The sequence below is a fragment of the Rhinatrema bivittatum genome, chromosome 4 (genome assembly GCF_901001135.1).
Source record: "Rhinatrema bivittatum chromosome 4, aRhiBiv1.1, whole genome shotgun sequence".
NCBI lineage: Eukaryota > Metazoa > Chordata > Amphibia > Gymnophiona > Rhinatrematidae > Rhinatrema > Rhinatrema bivittatum.
In genome coordinates this window covers 384061548-384082474 of record NC_042618.1, presented here as the reverse complement: position 1 = coordinate 384082474, position 20927 = coordinate 384061548, and the positions used below count along the sequence as shown (strand labels likewise).

Here is a 20927-nt window from a genome sequence, read left to right as displayed (position 1 = left end):
TTTCCTGCCTCATCAAAAACATGAGTCCAAAGTGGTGTAATAAATGAGCTGGTCCCACAGCGCAAAAAGCACTGTGCGCCATTTCCTGCCAGCACTGTGCGCCATTTCCTGCCAGCACTCATTACCCAAGCAATACTTCCTGCTGCCCGTGACCGAGCAATCGCTGCCCACTGAAACCAAGCCAAACAGCTGAGACAGACTATCTGTACCTCTGACGACACAAAGCATGGGGCAGGGAGCGTCAGCATTTCCAAAGAACTCTGAGTTAAAAATTAAAGTGCCTGGGAGAGTTCAGCACAGCTCTCACCAGGGATTTGAGCGCCTGGGGCAGGCAAGCATATTTGCATCTTCCTGCCCCCATCCTGATCCTTGCTCCTTTCCCTCACCGCATACATCCCTCTCCCTCCACCCAACCTGGATGGCAGCAGGAGAGCAGCACCCTTGCTGGCTTTTCCTCTACTGCCAGTCCAGGCCTGCAGTTCACTCATTTTCCATTTCAAAAGACTTTGCACCCTGGGAGTGGCAGGGGGTGGGGGAGGGGCTGCCCCTCTCACCTACCCCTAGTCATGTCCCTGCACTGGAGTTTATCAGACAAACAATTGCCTTTCACTGCAAGATTTCCTGCCATATTCTCTTCAGGATATTTTTAGACTCAGGATGGAAATAGTACACGAAGATTCTATCAGTCTAGAATTTTTCTCGACTGCAAAGGATGACATGGGGTCAAGTTGTGCAACTTCTGCTATCAATATGGAGCCCTGGGGTTATGGGAGGTAGGAGTGGAGAGGAAGGGCTGGTTAATGCAGCCAAGAAAGCAGAATCTTACAGTAGTTAAATGGTCATGCAAAAAAACCTACATTCAAATTTAAGAGCTGGCAGTCAATTTACTTCTTTTGTAAATTTGGGTATAATGATACTGGCTCTAAGCAGCATCCCTGCCAGCAGGGGCCCTCACTGAGCCACACTCAGATCTGTTCTAGCCTCCACCTTGCAGGCTGCATGATGCAGCAAGGCCAGCCCTATAAAACTCTCCCTTACTCTCAACTCCTCAGCATTGAGTCACCCTGGCTCCTTGCTTTGACCGTCCTTACGATTACCATGCCTTGCCTATGCGTACATCTTGCCTTGCCCTTGTCCTGACTAGGTCTGCTGGTGGCCTCATTTATCTGTGTATTCCTTGCCTTGCCCTTGTCCTGTCTAGGTCTCCCAGTGGCCTAGCTCATCTGTTTTGTGTTTGTTGGTATGATACCCATTTTGCCCTGCATTCTGATTCTGCTCGTCTATTCCAACCTTGCTCTTCGCTTTACCTAGGCCTTTATCTTATCTTTGTGGCCTAGCCTTATTCCTTGCTTTTGTTAGGCCTTCCGGTGACCCTTCTTGTTGGGGTGTGCTTTCCCTCGTGTTGCACCTTGTTCCTGTCTTGCGCTATGTTTATAGCTCCCCTATTTTCTGTATCCTTACCTGCCCTGTTTCCTTCCTGCCTAGGCTTAGCCTGTCTTGTTCCTGCCTAAATCCTTGCTAAGTGCCCTGCCGGCGAAGTCCTGCCAGCCATCAGAACCAACGACTCAACCCAAAGGGAAGGCGGCCAGTCAGGCAGAAGAACCTGCAGTACTCTACCCTCGAGCCCTGCACTGCTCCTGCTGGGGGAATACCTTTCACCGGCCCGCCCAGCCTTGACAGTGTGCATGGTTAGGCGCAGTCTGAATTTACATTGAAAAGTAATTTAGGCAGAGAGATGAGGCATGTAGTTCAGATTCTTCAGTTCTGTATTGTTTGCAGACGTAGCAGCTGCACATTTCAGTCATATAGGTAAATGAAAAGCGGTACTTACAGAACAAGAGGGAAGAAGTTTTATTAGACAGTGAAAATCTTTGTCAGACAAGTATTTGTCAGGGCCAAGATCAGCCTAGCAAGAAATAAAGAAGAGGAGAATGTTATTACCAATTTTAATCAATATATGGGGGGAAAAACAAGAACAAAGTTAATCATGGAGGTCAAGACTTGGTAAATTTGAAACTGACACATTTGAAACTGACAAATTTGAAACAGGAAATCATTTTGTTTAGATGGATCTGTAAATTTTATTCAAGAATAAAAAAAAAAAGTCTGGCAAAGTAATTCAAAGGTACAATACAGTGATGAAAATGGCGTGGACTTACCACCATTCTGATCACAGTTTTATTCAATTTACAAAGCAAGTTTCAGTAGAGCAAACAGCTAGCAGAAGTTACTGCAAGAAGGCATGGAAAGGAAATATTTCCAAAAGAAACCAATAATAAATTTTACACACACAGGGGTCAATATTCAAAGGCATTTATCCAGATAACATTTTGAGTTATCTGGATAAATGCCGACTTCTGAATATTGTCAGCACTTATCTGGATAAAATAAATCTGGATAAGAGAGAAGCATTTCAGGGAGGAGTTGAGTTAGCCAAAATTAAACTTATTGGGTTAACTCCAATATTTGAGTTATTTGCCTAGCCGGATTACGGTTATCTGGGAATGTGTTCCCAGTAGCAATTCAGAGCAAAAATAAATAAATAAATAAATGAGCTGGCTTAATGGCCCATTCCCCTACTCCAGGAAACAAATGCTGGATCTGCTAGCCATGCCTCTTCCTACCAAGCAGAAATTGTTGCAGGTCAATAAACCCAAAAGGCCTCTCATCCCTCGCCCCAGAATTATACAACTCACCTGAAAATGAAGGTCCCCTGTCACCCCAATCATAGATCTCTTGCCCCACCTGAAACCCCTAAATCTTACCAAGACCAGGAGCACAGAACAAACCGTCCGGCTCTCCCCGTATCCACTGTTGCTGTCCGAGTATTGCTTTGGCAGTAATCATGGTAGCTTATGCCACTGAAAGTACCGGGAGTGGGACCACTGCTCCGAGTTCCTGGTCATGCTAGGGGACTGCAGGATTCTGGGTGGGGCAGGAAGGTAAGGACTGGGTTGATGGGGTGGGGAGCTGTTGCAGAGGACCTTCATTTTCAGGCTGTTTGGACAATTCAGGAAAGAGGGGAGGAGAGAGGCCTTTTGGGCCAATTGACCTGCAACAATTTCTACCTGTTTTGTGGGGTTCAGAGGGGAGGGGACTCAGCTGGTGGAGCCAACATTTGTTTCATTGAGGTAAAGAAGAGAATGGGCTGACAGGCTCACTTTATTCATTCAGTTAGTTAGTTTTTAAACTCTGAACAGCTATTCAATAGGCTACATTCTTTTGAATATACACATATTGTGATAACTTTGAAGCCTAACTGAAAATATTTATAGGCTGCAAAATCCAAGGTTTTAAATTAGCTTCCTATAAAATATGCAAACATAATTACAGTAAAAACAAAACAATACAATAACAGGACCTGATAGGATTACTGCTCAATTTACAGCATAAAAAAAGAAACCTTCTTCTATAATAGATCAACACATTGAGGGAGCGTGGACGGTAAATTTCAAATAGCCACACGGGTGTACATGTACGCGCGTATGTTGGCCAGTGCCTAGAGACACGGCCATTTTATAACATACTCGCGTATGATATAAAATCAGCTATACGCGCATACATGTGCACACAATTTTATATGGATGCATGCATGTACGCGCAAATGCCGGCTCTACCGCATAAGTGGGGTGTATTTTTATTAGATATGCGCGCTGACACATTAGCTTTTTTTCCAGTTCACGCCTAGTTAATAGATCGGATTTCCTAACCTAACTTAACGTGCACATTTCAAATCTACTTCCTGGAATGCCCTTGCCCCGCCCCTTTTTAAAAAAAAGCTTTTGATTTGTGCACGTACCGGGAGATTCGCGCGTTCCTGCACGCATTTTAAAATCCGTGCAGCGTGCACTGGCCTGAGACCTGCGTGTATCTCCCGGCTTTGGCGTGCGTAGGGCTTTTAAAATCGACCTTTTAGAATGCATACTGCAGTGCCCATGGATAGTATGTTAATCAGAATGCTTAAAAAATCTACTCTGATCTAAAACGTTTCAAGGCACTTTTGGAATGTGCTGAAGCACAGGTCTTTCCAAAGTTCCTTGGGCAAAAAGTTCCATTACAAAGGGCTCCGAGTCAAACTCACCCCACAGAAGGGGCATTAAGGAGGCAGCGGCCAGCAGACCTCAGATTTCGAGTTGGCTGATACAGGTTCAAAAGGGAGTTAGTTAATGCTTAAAGGCACATCATTGTTTAAAGACCTTGTGCATTGGAGATAAAATCTTAAACTTTATCTTCCATTGGACTGGGAGCTAGTGCAGGGACTCCAGAATATTTTATGTATTTAGTTGATATATATATTCTGCTTTTCAGGCACTTCAAAACGAATTACATTCAGGTACTATAGGAACGGGTATAATATGGTCAGAATATCCAGTGCCTGTAAGAGCACATGCAGCATAATTTTCTATATTTTGTAATTCCTTTAAACTGGAGGCAGGGAGACCAAGATAAACAGAATTATAGTCGTCAAATTTTGTTACGATAAGCAATTACAATACTGTGCAGAAATCAACAGGGCTTAAATAAGGTTTAAACTTGCGAAAAAATCAGAGTTTAAAGAAAGAACTTTTTACTACAGTTTTAATTTGAGCAAGAAAAGAGATCAGAGTCAAAAATGACTCCCTGGTTTTCAACCTGGTTGACAACAGGAATAATGCACGTGCCAAACTGAAAGCAACAGGAAAGTTAGGTAATGGAAATCTACTCATTTAAGGCTAGCTTGTTACTTGTTAGCCAGCAATTGATGACATTCATATAGAGAGTAGCAGTGGCCAGATGTAACAGGGAATGAACTTTATATTGTTGATATATAGCCTGTAATATAAATGTAAGCCAGCCACAAGTTTGCAAACAGGGTTGAGATAAGTATTGAATAAGGTAGCTGAAAGAACAGAACCTTGTGGGACACCTGTTGTCAATGAATACCAGGTACTCCTAGGGGAATTCTGTGCAAAAAATATTAAAATTCTGAGCAATTCTGCATACTTTATATTGATCTAAATCAGTGATTCTCAACCGGTGTGTCGAGACACACCAGTGTGTCGCCAAGCCCCGGCAGGTGTGCCGCGTCTCCCAGTGTCCCACTGCCCCGTTGCACTTTCCTTCTCCCTTTTTCCAGCCTCCACGGGCCAATTGGAAGCCTCCTTTCTTCCTATCCCCACTGCCCAATGGGAAGTCTCCTTTATTCTGCCTGCCCCCACGCAGGCCAATTGGAAGCCTACTCCCTTCTACCTGCCAGTGGGAGTAGGAAGAAAGGAGGAAGCCTTTGATTGGGCAGTAAGGCAGGCATTGCATGGCCCGGGGGTGGGGTGGGAGGAATGGCAGTGTTGAACTCCAACCAAGCAAGGCCGCCATGGGAGCCCATCCCCTTGGCGGTGAAGAGGAAAACCCAACCCCGACCAAGCAAGACCGCCACAGAAGCTCATCCTCGTGGCGGTGAACAGGAAACCCAACCCCGACCAAGGCCGCCACAGGAGCCCATCCCTGTGGCAGCGAAGAGGAAATCCGACCCCGACCGAGGCCGCCATGGGAGCCCATCCCCGTGGCGGCAAAGAGGAAACCCGAACCCGAATGAGGCCAACACAGGAGCCCACTGGAGTAAAGCCGTGGAGGAACTGGAGCCCATCCCTGCAGTGCAGGAAGAAGAGATTTTTGGTGAGAGCTTGTGTCTGTGGGTGTGAATGGGTGCCTGGGTGAGAATTTGAGTCTGTGGGTGTGAATGGGTGCCTAAGTGAGAGCTTGTGTGTGTGGGTGTGAATGGGTGCCTAAGTGAGAGCTTGTGTGTGTGGGTGTGAATGGGTGCCTGGGTGAGAGCTTCTGTGTGTGGGTGTGAATGGGTGCCTGGGTGAGAACTTGTGTGTGTGGGCGTGAATGGGTGCCTGGGTGAGAGCTTGTGTGTGTGTGTGTGTGAATGGAAGCCTGGGTGAGAGCTTGTGGGTGTGAATCGGTATGTGGGTATGAATGGGTGCGAAAGCATTTGTGTGTGATTGAGAGCTTGTACATAAGAGAGCATGTGTGTGATTGAGAGACAGACTGGTCAGGGAGGTGATGTGTTTCTGTGTGAGAGACAGAGACTGGCCAGGAAGATGACTGGTGTGAGAGAGACCGAGACTGGTCATGGGGTCTAATTGGGTGTGGGTGTGTGCGTGTGTGTGTGTGTGAGACTGGTTGTGGGCGCTAAGGAAGAGGACTGTGAGGACAGAGCTTCAGCAGCCCTTGCTGCTTCTGATGAGTGCTATTGGCCTGGAAGGGAAAGGAGTAGGAGAGCTGCAGGAGAGGGAGAGTAAAGGTGGCTTTTTAAATTTATTTTTCTTGATTGACTGCCATTTTAATTATTGGATATTATGCAATGTCTGCTGTTTTGAAATACTTTATTGATATTTGGACATGTTTTAATAATTTTATGAGTTTTTAATTGTTGGATATTATTCTGATCAGCAGCTGTTTTGTAACATTTTTAGTATAGCTTTACAATGTGGGGCTCTATAGCAGCTTGGCTTATTCTGTTTTCCCAATAAGACATGTATTAGTGTTTAGGGCCTGGTTTAATAGTTGTATTTCTTAGATAGGGTTGTTACTGTTTGAGTGTGTTCCATAATACAGGTGTAACTTTGTGCAGGTTAGTTTGTGTGCATTATTGCAAATCCTGAGAGTCTGTTAGGTGCTATATTTCTCTTTCCATTTCTCCAGGTTCGCACTGCGTGCACTGTGGCTTTTTTTGTTTTCCATTCCAGTTTCTGTCTCCATATTTATAATTTGTGGTCTTTCTGTATTTGGTGAAGGTCAGTTCTGGGTATGTGACCGAGGTGAAGTATTTTACTAGCATGTAGGCATTTGTATCAATCTTATTTGTTGTGTTTTCTCAATAGGATATGCATTAGTGGTAAATTACTGTCTTTTCATAAGGAAGGCTATTGTGCCTTGTAATAAAGGGAGTTTGTTTTGCTCTTACTGAGATGTCATCAGAACCAGAATATCTTTTTTGTATGGCGAGTTGTACAGGGTAATGCCCTAGATCTGCTCTGCACACATTGCTGGGGGTTGAGGGGATTCCTGTGGATGCAGAGTGCATGTTTACATTTAGCCCCATGATGGTCACATGTTCAGTGTGTCCTGCATGTGAGAACCATCTGTCAGGTGAGTCCTGGCCAAAAAAACATAACAGTCTTTAAGTAATTCATTTAAAATATGATACAGAAAAAAGTTATTACTTAAAGATGCAGATTTTTAAATATTTTGAGCAGAATTTCCCTAGAAGTTCATTATAAGAGTGTCTCTTCCACCTTCTCTCCCTCCTCCTCTGGCCAATCTCCTTTCACTTTGCCCTCTCAGACCCCAACTCCTGCACCTGCCCCTATCTCTCCCCTCCTGCTCTAGGCTTAATCCCTTCCACTCTCTCTACTCCCAGAGTTTGATCCCTCTCTCAGGCTCCCTTCTCTGTCCCTCCCTCTCTCTCTCTCACACACACAGGCACCTTCTCTCTAGTGCATACACACCCCCTCATACAGGCTCCCTCTCTCTCTCGCACACACATATACACCCTCATACAGGCTCTCTCTCTTGCACATACACAGGGCCTCATACATGTTCCCTCTCTCTCTAGCACACACCCCCACACAGGCTCCCTTTCTCTCTCATGCATACACCCTCACACAGGCTACCTATGTCTCTCACTTACACACCCCTGCACATTGGCTCCCTCTCTCACTCACATACATCCCTTCACACAGGTTCTCTTTCTTACATATACACACACCCTCACAAAGGGTCTCTCTCTCTCACAAGCAAACAAGCACTCTCACATGCACACAATCACTTTTTCACATACACCAGCTCCCAATCTCTCACACACATACACACTCCTTCACAATCTCCTCACATAGGATCCCTCTCTCTGGCACCCACACATATGCTCTCTCTCTCACGCCCCGGGCTCGCAGTCTTACACACACACACAGACTCGCTTTCAACGGGGCCTGCTCCATCGTCACTGTGTGCAGGAAGGGCTCCGCTCGTGGCATGCCGGGGCCTGCCAAATTTTGCACAGAAAATGGAATTTCTGCACAGCTGGGGAATTCTGCGCAAATTCTGCACTCGCAGTAGCTCAGAATTCCCCCAGGACTCACCAGGAGAAGACCTGATCAGTTGGGTACATTCTAACAAATAGGAGTGGAACCAATTCAGCACTGTACCTGAGATACCTAGATGGGACAATCAGGACAACAGAATATTATGATTCAAAGTCCAACTTCTTATCGGCACTGCCGGTTAAGTTTCAAAGATATCTAGGTATGTATAACTGGATAACTTTATAACATTTAATCTACTAAATATCTCCGATGACTTATCAGCTAACTTTAGCTGGACAAGTTATCTGGTGTAGAATATTTCTGACAATTGTTCTCACAGGGTACATTTTCATATGGACGCGCACACATGCTTGTCGGATTTTGTAATTCACGTGCACAAAGGGGGGGTACAATTATGCAAATTTGTGCGGCAACGCATCCCGGCCTTCCCCAGTTCCCTCCCAGTCCGCTCCAATTAAGGAGCAGACTAGGAGGGAATTTCCCTACCCCCTACCCTAAACCTCCCTTCCTCTTCCCTCTCCTCCCTGCCCCCTATCCCTATCCTAGCTAACCCCGTTTTTTTAAATTTACCTTGTGCTCCTCAAAAGGAGCAGTAGCAAGTAGCGCACCGGCACGCGCTTCCCCGGCACAGCAGCAAATGACTGCTGTACCGGCGCATCCAGCCCCGCCCCCGGACGCCCCTTTATCTGGGCCCGGCACTTCAGCGCTTAACAGGGGTTATGCACGTGGCCGGGCCCTTTTGAAGAGGTGTGCGGCACACGCAAGGCCTGGCCACGCGCGTAACCTTCATTTTTTACGCGCGCGAGGGATTTAAAATTTGGCAGACACAGTGTTTAAACACTATTCAGTTTGCATTTTGTCTGTTTAAATCCATTATCCAGCCAGAAACTGGAGCAAATACCACATTAAAGCATGCAGAATTCTGGCAAGTTTTAAGACTCTTCAGTATACTTTCTAGAGTTGCAGATCAGAGGGGATTCATCTTTTGCTATTCCCTCCCCGGCCCCGAAAAATCAGTTCCCAGAAACTCAATACAAGTTTCTAATATCACTGTCTTTCTATAGAAGGCAAGAGGCACGTCAGTACTTATAAAGGCATATGCACGCGCACACACACACACACACACACACACACACACACACACACACACACACACACACACACACACACCCTTTCCCACCTCCCCCACGTGATAATCTGTACACAATCCAAACCTAAATAATCTAGTTTGGTCTAAAGTCAAGCCATTTACAGCCATGTAGCGTGATCGGTGCCACTTGGTCTGCTCCAAGAGATATCACATGTACTACACACATACCCAGCTTAACACAAGACGCTCCTTCGGTTGGTTTTTACATTTCATTAGAAAATACTTCTTTCGTAATCTCCAACCTGTTCAAAAATAAATAAAATTAATTCAGCCACCCAATTTACAACAACGAAGAGAGATAGGTCAGTTTTAACTGAATCACAGAACCATAATGCATAAAGACCAGACTGACCCTGATATCCAAGAGGGAGAAAAAGTCTTTTTTTTGCAATGCAAACCTCTCTTTTCTTACAATCCAGCAGAAGTTCCTGACTGAAACGCTGGTAACTGGTTCCACAGCAATAACAGTTTTATAGTTCTTCTAAGGAAATAGCCTTGAAAGCCACTAGCACTGCAGTGCTGAAATCTCCACATGTTAAAAGGGAAACTCCCGCTTCCATATGCCTTCTTCAGAAACAGAGGAAAGAGATTCTAATGATTTTCTAAAACTTATCTTTCTGTTTAATTTGATTAGTGGACTCTGTATTTACAAAATAAAGTAGTGGAAAGCAAAGTACTATCCCCCCCCGAAAAGAGACCCAACTGAACTGGCAAACCCTATCCCCTCTCCACAGACAAACACATCTGGCCTAAATTCCAACTAAACAAGTTGAAGGAATCTCTCTACAAAACTGATGGTACCTCTGGCCCCTCCTCCCCCCCCCCCCCCCCCGACAGCCAGGGGCTTTGGTAATGACCCCTCCCTTCTCCCTTGCCAGCCCCTTACATTTCATGACATAACAGCATGTCTTACCAATATCTTTTAATGGTTCGACCACCTCCCACTTTGGCTCAGAGCGAAAGAACATTGAAACCTGTTGTAAAGCAATTTCTGGAAAGAGATTTTAAAGATATCTCTGCATTAGTAAACTTCACAGTGGCTTTTTTTTTCTCTTCACTATTATAAACGCTCACAAAAGGAGGGAAAACTAAACCCTCAACATGAGGAAACCAAAGAGAAATGGTTTGGAACTATGTAAATGCAGATTGTAGCTGGCTTGAGAAAAAAAATCAAATGCATTAGATGTGAGTTAGGTTGTAAAGTAGAACCTCTTCCAAGCTTATCATGAGACTCCATTTGTCTTCCTTTCAACCAAGATCTTCAATTTCTTCTCTCCTTTGGTTATAATGTACCAGGAAAATGACCTTGATCTCTACACGCCCAGCTTATTTAGACTGAGGGCACTAAGGACAGTGATGACAAACCTTCATGAGAACAGATGCTAAACATCTGGCACTACTAGCCTGCTGGGTCTTCATACCTCAGAGAAGAGTTTTGCCAATAGAAGTGGCAATGAGTGCATACGCTCACCACCACTATAATAAAATGCCAGTCAACAAAAGGCAAGCTTTTAATGTTGCAACAAAATAAAATGTACAGTGCACACATGAGAAAATAGAATGGCTAGGATGTAAATGCTTTCTAGAAACAGGACTTTCCTGCAGAAGTTACCCTTATCGAGAGGAGGTATTGGAAGATTTCATGTAAACACTGAAAACTGGCATTTGAAATGGTAGCATTCCACACCTGGGAATGCTCCAAAAATCTGTTCAGTTTGACAGTCTCTCTCTCTCTCCTACCAGTACAGAACCACTGACCTCCCCCTTACCATTTGCAAATATTAGCCACTCCAGTTTATTTCACTATCAAAGAGAGAGAGAGAAAATTTAAGCAGGAGGCCAAGAGAGAGAGATGGGACCATACACAGCAGGTGTATTGCATGAGCATCTTCAGAAAAGGAAACAGGAACTCTGTCAAGTAATAACGCCATCTCTTTTGTTTTACTGTGTGCTTATTACGGCAATTCAGGTAATCTGTCGAGCAACATTTTAAAGGGTGGGGGGGAGAGCAGGCTTCCTATAGTCCAGATGGTAGGATGGCTGGTGAGATTAAAGAAGTAGAGATGGACCTCAACAAAAGCTTTGATCTAGTGCCGCATAAAGCCCAGAATGCGAAGTCAAAGATCTCGCTTTCTGTAAAGAACAAAGGACAGCTCTGCTCAGGAAGCTGCAGTGACTCCAGCTGGCCTTCTGATATAGACAAGTATTCAATGAGAGCAGAGTCACTTGGTCCATTTGTATATCTGCACTCATAACTGTATGAGTCACAAAAACATGGAGCCAATGTTCCAAATTTTATTACATACCCAATTAAAAAAAACAAATAAACACCTTCTGGATGCCTGAATGATATTTAGTACTCAGGACGACATCCGGTATCTCCATAATTTCTTTGCTCTGTTCCAAGACCTGAAAGTCTGGGAGTATGAACTACTTCAGTGAAAACTTTTATCCAAGGATGCCAAGAGGTAGAATGACTTCTTAGAGAAAACATGAGCAGAGACTCTGTGACAGACCCAGGCATCCGAAATTCCCATTGGCTCTCAGAGAGATATATGTATTTGAGGCCTCCAGTCAGGAGAAGGTTCCCCAAAGGGAAATGTATGACCCCACTTATATCTCCTCACATAGGCAACCTGCGGAGGTCTCCTACTTTCTGCTTTTCACCTGAAAAAGCTAATTGTTGATGTAAAACTAACTTTGCATGTTTTGCTAATTCATTTTTCTAAATTAAAATGTGTTAGCTGACAAAGTTGGATTTAGTTAGTCAATGCTTCTTCATTGGTGTATTTGGTTCACTGATATTTTTTCAGTAAATTAAAATAGTGTAACAGTATAATACCTTCTTCACTCACCGGTATAATTTGCAGAATAATTGCTCGGGTCTAAAAATTTCTTAACGAGTTCACAATTAGACAGGAGATGATGTGTGGTGATTACATTGAGAAAGTTCTGGAGTCCCCTCTGCCTTTCAGCTATGAATTCACGGTCCATGTTTCCAATCAGTTTCTTGGGAGGAAGAGGTAAGCTTAAACCAGAGATCTAAAATCAATCCAAATTATCACATGGATATGTTCCTTTAAAATAAAGCTCTCTCCAAGTATGTTTATGCTAAAGCAAACACAAATCATATCAGTACCAATTTAAATTATTCAGTGCAAAAACTCAATTTTATTTTGCATTATTTGTTAACCATAGGCTTGGCACTAGCCTTTCTGCATTTGGCTACTTGCTGCACCATTGTTCATAAGCTGGCATAAAGGACTTCTACAGAAGCATGACAAACCATGGGCTCATACTTTATAAAGGCTTTTCATTAATACCACCATGTTCTTCACAATCCAGCTCCACAGCTGTTAGCATGGACTGCAAACCTTACTGAATGCAAATGCCATGAAGAGTCAAACAGATGCCAATACCAAATGTCAACAGTGCGTCAGTCATTTTCCTGATGTGAGCTGCACCTCTTGACTGCTGGTATTTCAGACTGTGATAGTTCCCCTTTGGGCAACCATGCTATAAAGGTTTGACATCACTGGTTTATAGTAACAAGGAGTTAAGTAAGGATATTCAGGGGACACAGCAAGCAAAAGGAACAATTTTATAAAAAACTGGCCCTTTCGTGTATTGTGAAGGACGTTTAAAATACACAGCAAGTTGCAATATTCTAATATTTTATTGTATGTACTACTTTTTGTTAAAGTTCTTTAAACTTTTCCTTTGAAACTCCTTTCAACAGTTGTGTTCAAAAATGTCAGATGGCTCACACTGACTGGGATCTGACTGGGGCATGCAGTGCTGTGTTGTCAGTTGTGATTTCACAACCAGTATGGTCCGACAGAATCCAGTCAGCGTGGCATATGCTGTTACCAATATGGCTGCTTCTGGAGCCTCAGGAGAATTACAAGGTAGCTGCTTAAATAAATCAAGATAAGAAAGATTTGAACACAGCGTTACTACTTGCAGTATATATATTTTGGAACAACTTCACAATACACAGAGCATACAGCTTCTTGTCACGTCATAGCACAATGAGCCTGTCCATCCTTTACCAGGGGCTTAATTGCCATTTCTGGACAGATAAGGAACAGTTAGCTATACATGTGTGGCTGAGGAATGCAGTTATGTCTAATTATGTTCACAGTAATAGAAGGAATAGCTCAATCAGTTAAGCAGTAAAAGTCTTAAAATATTCTCTCAACAGTAGTAGGATGGCCAGGTGTCCAGCTTTGTGCCATTCAGTCTTCCTTTCTATGCCCCTCCAGTTCAGGACCCCCTCCTGGCAAATAAATAAATAAATAAAATCTTATAGTCTCAGCTTGGGGGCAAGCTTGAGTCAAAGCAGAGGTGAAGAATCCAAGCTCCCATCTCATTTTTTTTCTTATTTTTAATCTCTGCAATATGGGCATCAAAGACTGGGTGGGTACTGGCCAGAGAGCCTGCTGTGATTAGTGAAAAGCGAGGCAGGGTGGGGGCAGCATGCAGTCTTCTTCTGCCGCCGCCACTGCAGCTCTCAGGTCCATCATGGTATTGCTGCTGGTGCAGCAGTGCTACGGGGCTCAGAAAGAGTCAGAAGCTGGTGCCGCTGCTGCTGCGATACAGGTGAGGAGTTCTGCTCAAGTTTGGGGTCATAAAGCGCAGCCAAGCCGAACCAGTGGCCCTCCATAGACTGCCAGGTGCATGGTAATGCCCTGCAGATGAGGTGGGACTAGGAACTTGGGCAACTGGCTGGGGCTCTCCCATCTTTATATTGTGACTCGTGTATGGCTGTGCAACGAAAGTTATGAGGGAGACTATGTATTATTCTCCTGCTGCAATGCTTGGAAGCCGTGGACTTTGACAGTTTATAGAAGGGTGCTCGTAGGAAGCATCCCACTCTATGGTATCATTTTGGGCTAAGCAACAGGGTATTTGTGCGGGTGTATTAGGCTAAGAAACTCTGTGTGTGTGTGTGTGTGTGTGTGTGCGTGCGTGCTGGGCTAAGAAACGGGGTGTGTGTGTGTGTGCGCGTGCTGGGCTAAGAAAAGGGGGGTGTGTGTGCGTGCATGTGTGTGTGGTGCCATATTGACCAGCAGAAGGAGCAAAAAAAAAAAAATCAGAAAAGGATTCTTTTACTTTTTTCCACTGAGCAAGCAGGCTGGCCAGAAGCTGTTGAGGAGGAGACTTGCTGCTGCAGTTCTGCTGCTGGCTAGGAAGATGGGTTCAGGGACTTGATTTTGGGCAGGTGGAAGAGTTGTGAGGTTCCAGTAGGCAGTTCTTGCCTCCTGCTAGCAGGGGCCTCTGTGGGCTTCAGAGCGTAGCTGGTCAGTCCTCCCAACTCTTTGGCCCACACTTCCTGTTGGCAACCATCTTGTTTCCTATCTGGACATATATAATTTCTAGGCTTCCAGTCAGCAGGTTGCCAGAATTTGGTTCTCCTGCCCCCCCTCAGAATCCTGCTTCCAGAATTTGTCTCACTGTGTTTACTCCAGCATATTCCTCATGTCTCCAGGTCTGCCGATTCATCTCATCTGGTCTTGTTTCCAGTTCGCTTGCGCTTCATACTGCGATCTTGCTTAGTCCTGGTTTGGGGCCTACTACCTAAGCCTTGCTGGGCACTAGAACCCAAGGACTTAGCCCAAGAGGAAAATGTCCATTGCAGGCAGAACACATCCTATTGCTGTCTCAGTTAAACCCATCTGATTCACCTATACCAGGCACTCCAGCCTTGGGATCACACCCCTGGCAGACTACACTGTCACAAGTGGGCACTACGGTTGGACAGAGGGGAGAAGCAGGCATCCAAGTCACTTATTCAGAGTCTTCTACAACATGGTGAGTTGTATATCTATCTATTTATTTATTTATTTATTAACTTTTATCTACCGACATTCGTGCAGCACATCATGCCGGTTTACAAAGAACTCAGGTGGGCGATACAATAAAACAATAAAACAATGTACAAAGAATAAAATAAAGTAACAAAAACATAACAATATAACCTTAGAACAAAATACTATTTCTTATGAAAAGGACACATTAACCGATCGTGATCAAAAAGGATAAATTAAGCAGTAGAGGGGGATGTTGTTTCTTCTAGGGTATCCATGGGTGGTGTGAGGGGAAGCGGGGAAACATAGGGAGGGGTGGAGAAAGTTCGAGCAGGGGGGGCTGGGAGAGATTAAATTTGGTTTGTGTCAGGATAGGCCTGTCGAAATAGCCATGTTTTGACTCCTTTCTTGAAAATTTTCAGGGATGTCTCTTGGCGTAGGAGGGTGGGGAGGGAGTTCCAGAGGTTGGGGCCAGCGACGGAAAAGGCTCTCTCTCTGGTGTGAGTAGAATGTGCTGCCTTTAGAGATGGGGTGTGTAGAGTGCCTGCATGGGTTGTTCTTGTGGGACGGTCGGAGGAACGGTAACGAGGCATTTCGTCTAGCCAGGTGTGATTATGTTTGTGTAGGGAATTGTGAAGGATGGTGAGGGTTTTGTATTGTGAGCGGAAGGAGATAGGTAACCAATGTAGGTCTTTTAGTATGGGGGTGATGTGGTCTCTAATTACTATAATTTAAATTATAGTAATACATTGTAATATCACATCTATGCATTTGCATATTCAAATTAGCAGAAATTAATTTTATATGCAAATTCAACGCTAATTTTTGTTCTGCATTTTGTCCTCCTTTTTGGAAGCAAATATCCTCCTTTTGGGGGTACTCTGATTTGGCCACCCTAACAACAAGCAAGACAAGGTCAAACCAAAAGTCCAACTGGAGTTGAAGAAAAGTCTTTTAACCTTGGAGCTTTCTAGAATTCCTCTTTTCCTCAACAATAGTGTACAGAAAAAGAAAAATCTGCAGAGCACATTCACCAATTATGAATTAGAAAGTTGGTGTAAAATCCTGTTCAATACAGAGAATATCTCTAAAACTGAACCAATGTCAATAGCGTGTTCCAAAAATAGTAAAGGGAGGATGAACACATTAAAAAGCAATTAAAAAAAAACAATTTTTCCCCCTTTCACAATTAGACAAGCCAGGTTAGAAAAGGCTACAGTCTGACAATTCAGCACATGCGATTAGAACAACCTGGATAGGCTGCAGGGGCTTCTCGTGGTCAAAAACTCTTGAGCTAGCAGCAGTAAGACATCCTAGGATGTGAATGCAAAACTCCCCTGTATACCACTGGCTCTCTATATGAACGCAAGTAAGTACTGCCTTGTACCAGGTCTCACTCAACTGTAACTGTTCATTCTCCCCTCTGGACACTTATGTGCAGTCCAGGTGACAGCAGGGTACTGCCAATCCACCACAGAGGTGGCAGCATGCAAGTTTCTGACATTTCTAAAGTTGTAAACTGCATTGCAATAATGACCGGATGAAAGGCAAAAGAGGAATCCAAGAGAGTGTGAACCATCAAAGCCAGTCCAGGCAGAGGCTGGGAGTCCTGGATCACCTTCAGAGTACAGAGGGGAGCAGAGGCAGCATGGATGGAATTATTCATCAGAGCGCCTCCTCTTAGATAACATGCAGTTGAAATTTTAAACACAAGGTATTATCTAAATAGAGAAGTCTAATATATGTAAAATCCTTTATGAAAACAAACATCTCTACACTGCCAGAACATGTTCTCCTCAATTATTTCAGTGTGTTCAAAACCACATTATAAAAAAAAAATATATATCAAAGCAAATATTACCCCCAAGAGACAAATATGCCTAGACTTGAAAACTTTGTGGTACAAAAATGCCATGCAGTTGAACTATAGAACACTTCTGGGATTGCAGAAAACGGTCTCATGATGAGAGGTGTTAATAAAGGGTTTGTCTTCCAAAGGTAAGCGTGTGATGTGACACAGACCCAACCCTTCAGTGTGGAATTAAGATTGAGAGCGCCTTCTCACCCCTCAGAGCAAATATGCCTGGACTTTAAAATACTTCTAACAGGCTCGCAGACATGTTAAAATGATGACAAGAAAGGACTCAAAGACCTGGGGTTCTTAGCTTACTAAAAGCCATACAATTATACTGTCTGTCACCTTCTGATCACCCATCAGACTCCTTCACACTATCATTGGAAGACTGTTTATATCAAACTAAGGCTATGAAATTACAGGCCCTATGTATTTGGTGGACTCAGCTTTTACCAAAGGCCTATATACATGGCCTTTTTTCACCTGCCTTTCTCCACTAAGATCACATAAGAATGACTCTGAAGCTAGGAATGCTGCTATGATCTCTTGGGAAACACTGCTGTGCTGAGTACTTGTAGCCATATTAGTCCTGGAGAACCTGGAGCTCTTTGCAGGTAATAATAACTCAACCAAAATCTCACAATGGAACCCCAAATTTCACTGTCCACCAGCTACATACCTACAATACCTGAATGTAATCCACTTTGAAGTGTTGTAAAGCAGAATATAAATCAAATAAATAAATACATAATTTCCTTGATAAACGCAATCTTGCTACTATGGTATATTCCACACATCAATCACTAGCAAAATCAATTACTGAAATTCCTTGTACAATGGCATTTCACGGTACTGTCTGAAGCGCTTCCAGCTCCTACCAAGCATGCTGTGAAAATGTTGGTAGGCGCAAAAATAACCAATCATCTACACTGCCTCCTAGTAGAAAGCAAGATAACATTTAAAACTCTCTGCTTTGTCTTCAAATGCTTGAATAAATAGGCCCCTGAATACCTCTCTCAACGTCACTCCCTTTCCCTCAAGGAACTCCAGTCCTCTGAAATGGCTTCTTATTTCCTCTCCTCCACTGATCGCTGCCAGATTGTCCTGCATTAGGCTCCATGCTTTCAGCTGTTACGCATCAAAAATTTGGAACAAATGTACCACTAACCCCAAGTCTGGAGTCATGCTACCTCAAGTTCAGTTAAAAGCTAAGACATGACTTTTCAGCCACATCTTCTTCCCAACTTCCTGAACCCTCTATGAAGGACTGTGTTATAGACAACTGGGGTTAAACTCTTCAAATGGGATTTCCTATACTGGATCCCAATGCTTCATTAATTACAAATTCTGAAGTGACTGTAAGCTGTTCTATTGCCTCTGTTCATTTAATCTATCTTGAGACCAACTTTGGAAAAGGTGGAATATACCTGTCCATAAATAAATAAATACAGATTTCCACAGCGACAGACGTCCCTTCCTCAGAGGAGTGAACACCCACACACACACACACACAAACACACACACACACACACACTACGGTGAGGCAAGATGCTCAGTTTGGAATTTAGTTCTTATGGTGAATGTTATCCCCAATAAACTACTTCAGTCATGTTTCAGCCTAGAACCTTGCTCATTCCAAAGTGTACTTTTCACTCCATTGCTTTGTCTCTATCACTGTCCCTAGATTCCATATCTAATGAAGTTAGCTATATCATTATATCTTCCGCTAGTCTTTTACGGTACAACGCAAACAAAAGCATTGCTAAGATTTCCAGTCCAACTCTTATCAGACATTCTCAGTTGGAACCTCCGAAGGATGGGTGCTCTTTTACTTGATTTCATATTATCAGACATTCTCAGCTGGAACCTCCGAAGGATGGGTGCTCTTTTACTTGATTTCATATTATCAGACATTCTCAGTTGGAACCTCTGAAGGATGGGTGCTCTTTTACTTGATTTCATATTATCAGATATTCTCAGCTGGAACCTCCGAAGGATGGGTGCTCTTTTACTTGATTTCATATTATCAGATATTCTCAGCTGGAACCTCCGAAGGATGGGTGCTCTTTTACTTGATTTCATATTATCAGACATTCTCAGTTGGAACCTCCGAAGGATGGGTGCTCTTTACTTGATTTCATATTATCAGACATTCTCAGCTGGAACCTCCGAAGGATGGGTGCTCTTTACGTGATTTCATATTATCCAGACATTCTCAGTTGGAACCTCCGAAGGATGGGTGCTCTTTTACTTGATTTCATATTATCAGACATTCTCAGTTGGAACCTCCGAAGAATGGGTGCTCTTTTACTTGATTTCATATTATCAGACATTCTCAGTTGGAACCTCCGAAGGATGGGTGCTCTTTTACTTGATTTCATATTATCAGACATTCTCAGTTGGAACCTCCGAAGGATGGGTGCTCTTTTACTTGATTTCATATTATCAGACATTCTCAGCTGGAACCTCCGAAGGATGGGTGCTCTTTACTTGATTTCATATTATCAGACATTCTCAGTTGGAACCTCCGAGGATGGGTGCTCTTTTACTTGATTCATATTATCAGACATTCTCAGTTGGAACCTCGAAGGATGGGTGCTCTTTTACTTGATTTCATATTATCAATATTCTCAGTTGGAACCTCCGAAGGATGGTGCTCTTTACTTGATTTCATATTATCAGATATTCTCAGCTGGAACCTCCGAAGGATGGGTGCTCTTTTACTTGATTTCATATTATCAGACATTCTCAGTTGGAACCTCCGAAGAATGGGTGCTCTTTTACTTGATTTCATATTATCAGACATTCTCAGTTGGAACCTCCGAAGGATGGGTGCTCTTTTACTTGATTTCATATTATCAGACATTCTCAGCTGGAACCTCCGAAGGATGGGTGCTCTTTTACTTGATTTCATATTATCAGACATTCTCAGCTGGAACCTCCGAAGGATGGGTGCTCTTTTACTTGATTTCATATTATCAGACATTCTCAGTTGGAACCTCTGAAGGATGGGTACTCTTTTACTTGATTTCTTTTCATCCTTCCAGTTTTAGTCTGAATGAAATATTGCTTCCTGACATAATTACACTGATCATTCTTCAGTCTTCTTGAACGGCAATTAGTTGGAGAACCCTCACTAGTTCTTCAATACCCATGATCACTGAATGTTGGGATGCAGTTTATCCAGCTCTAACGGTCTGTCAAAAGGTTTCAAGTATATGGTTACCTGCTCTGCCATTAGCATACTTTCCTGTCGGTCATTCAAATAACCTCCCCAGCACACAATAAGCCACATGCCAAACACTGGTACTATTACGTCATCCACATTGCTGCCCTCTTTGCTACTAGATCCAAGCATCTGTTCCACGTGGACATCGACTGAATCTAGATCCTCAGTCTCTAGGGCTTGCCCAGTGACACAAAGTTCCCTCATTTGATCTTCCATTCAACTGGGGATGATGGAAAGGCAGCATTCATAACCCTCGGAGCAGAAGAAGTCATGGTCATTGCTTCAAGATGACACCCAGTGTTCGAGCCCATGAATGCAGGGTCCCAGAGGCAGCTCTGATTCATGAGCTCTGGCATAGGAACATCACTACAATGACCAGGCTAGGTATGCTGAAGAGAAAAAGGAAATAAGGCAGACTCATGACACCAGATCCCAGTGCTGGTTCCAACTGAGCTGGAGGTACAAAGGAGCAGAAAGAAACAGCTGATTCAAAAATTATATATAAAACCATAACACAAAAATGATGGCTAGTCTGATGAATTAAGTCTGATTTTAGCGCCATCATTCCCGGTAGCCAAAGTTTTCTAATCCAAAGTTGACAGTTTTCTTTCCTGCCCTCCCCTTTTACTAAAAAGATACTTTCAAAAGTCACATCCTCTTCCAACAGAAGGACAGCCCCACTAACAAACAAAAAAGTCTCTCACCTGCAGGCTACTGTTAAGTAAATCAAAGTCGCTGTATCTTCTTACAATCTGCAAGACATAACATAAGACTGGCACATTAGATCACACACAGG

The 20927-nt window shown here is 43.6% G+C and overlaps 1 protein-coding gene across 11 annotated transcripts in view; it reads right to left on the bottom strand.

The window, feature by feature from the left end:
* PXK (PX domain containing serine/threonine kinase like) overlaps window positions 1–20927 on the bottom strand; it is a 132852-nt gene that overhangs the window by 84614 nt on the left and 27311 nt on the right. For 10 of the 11 annotated variants that reach the window (XR_003856611.1, XR_003856612.1, XM_029600960.1 and 7 more), the window contains 5 exons: window positions 20836–20883; window positions 12093–12279; window positions 10151–10228; window positions 9406–9479; window positions 1832–1906 (listed from right to left, as the gene is read on the bottom strand). Coding sequence is in view for 9 of the 11 variants with exons in the window: in XM_029600960.1 (XP_029456820.1) it covers window positions 1832–1906; window positions 9406–9479; window positions 10151–10228; window positions 12093–12279; window positions 20836–20883 (462 nt within the window). In the remaining 2 variants the exon portion in view is untranslated. The remainder of the gene's footprint in view (window positions 1–1831; window positions 1907–9405; window positions 9480–10150; window positions 10229–12092; window positions 12280–20835; window positions 20884–20927) is intronic. The other variant, XM_029600962.1, reaches the window with a different exon arrangement.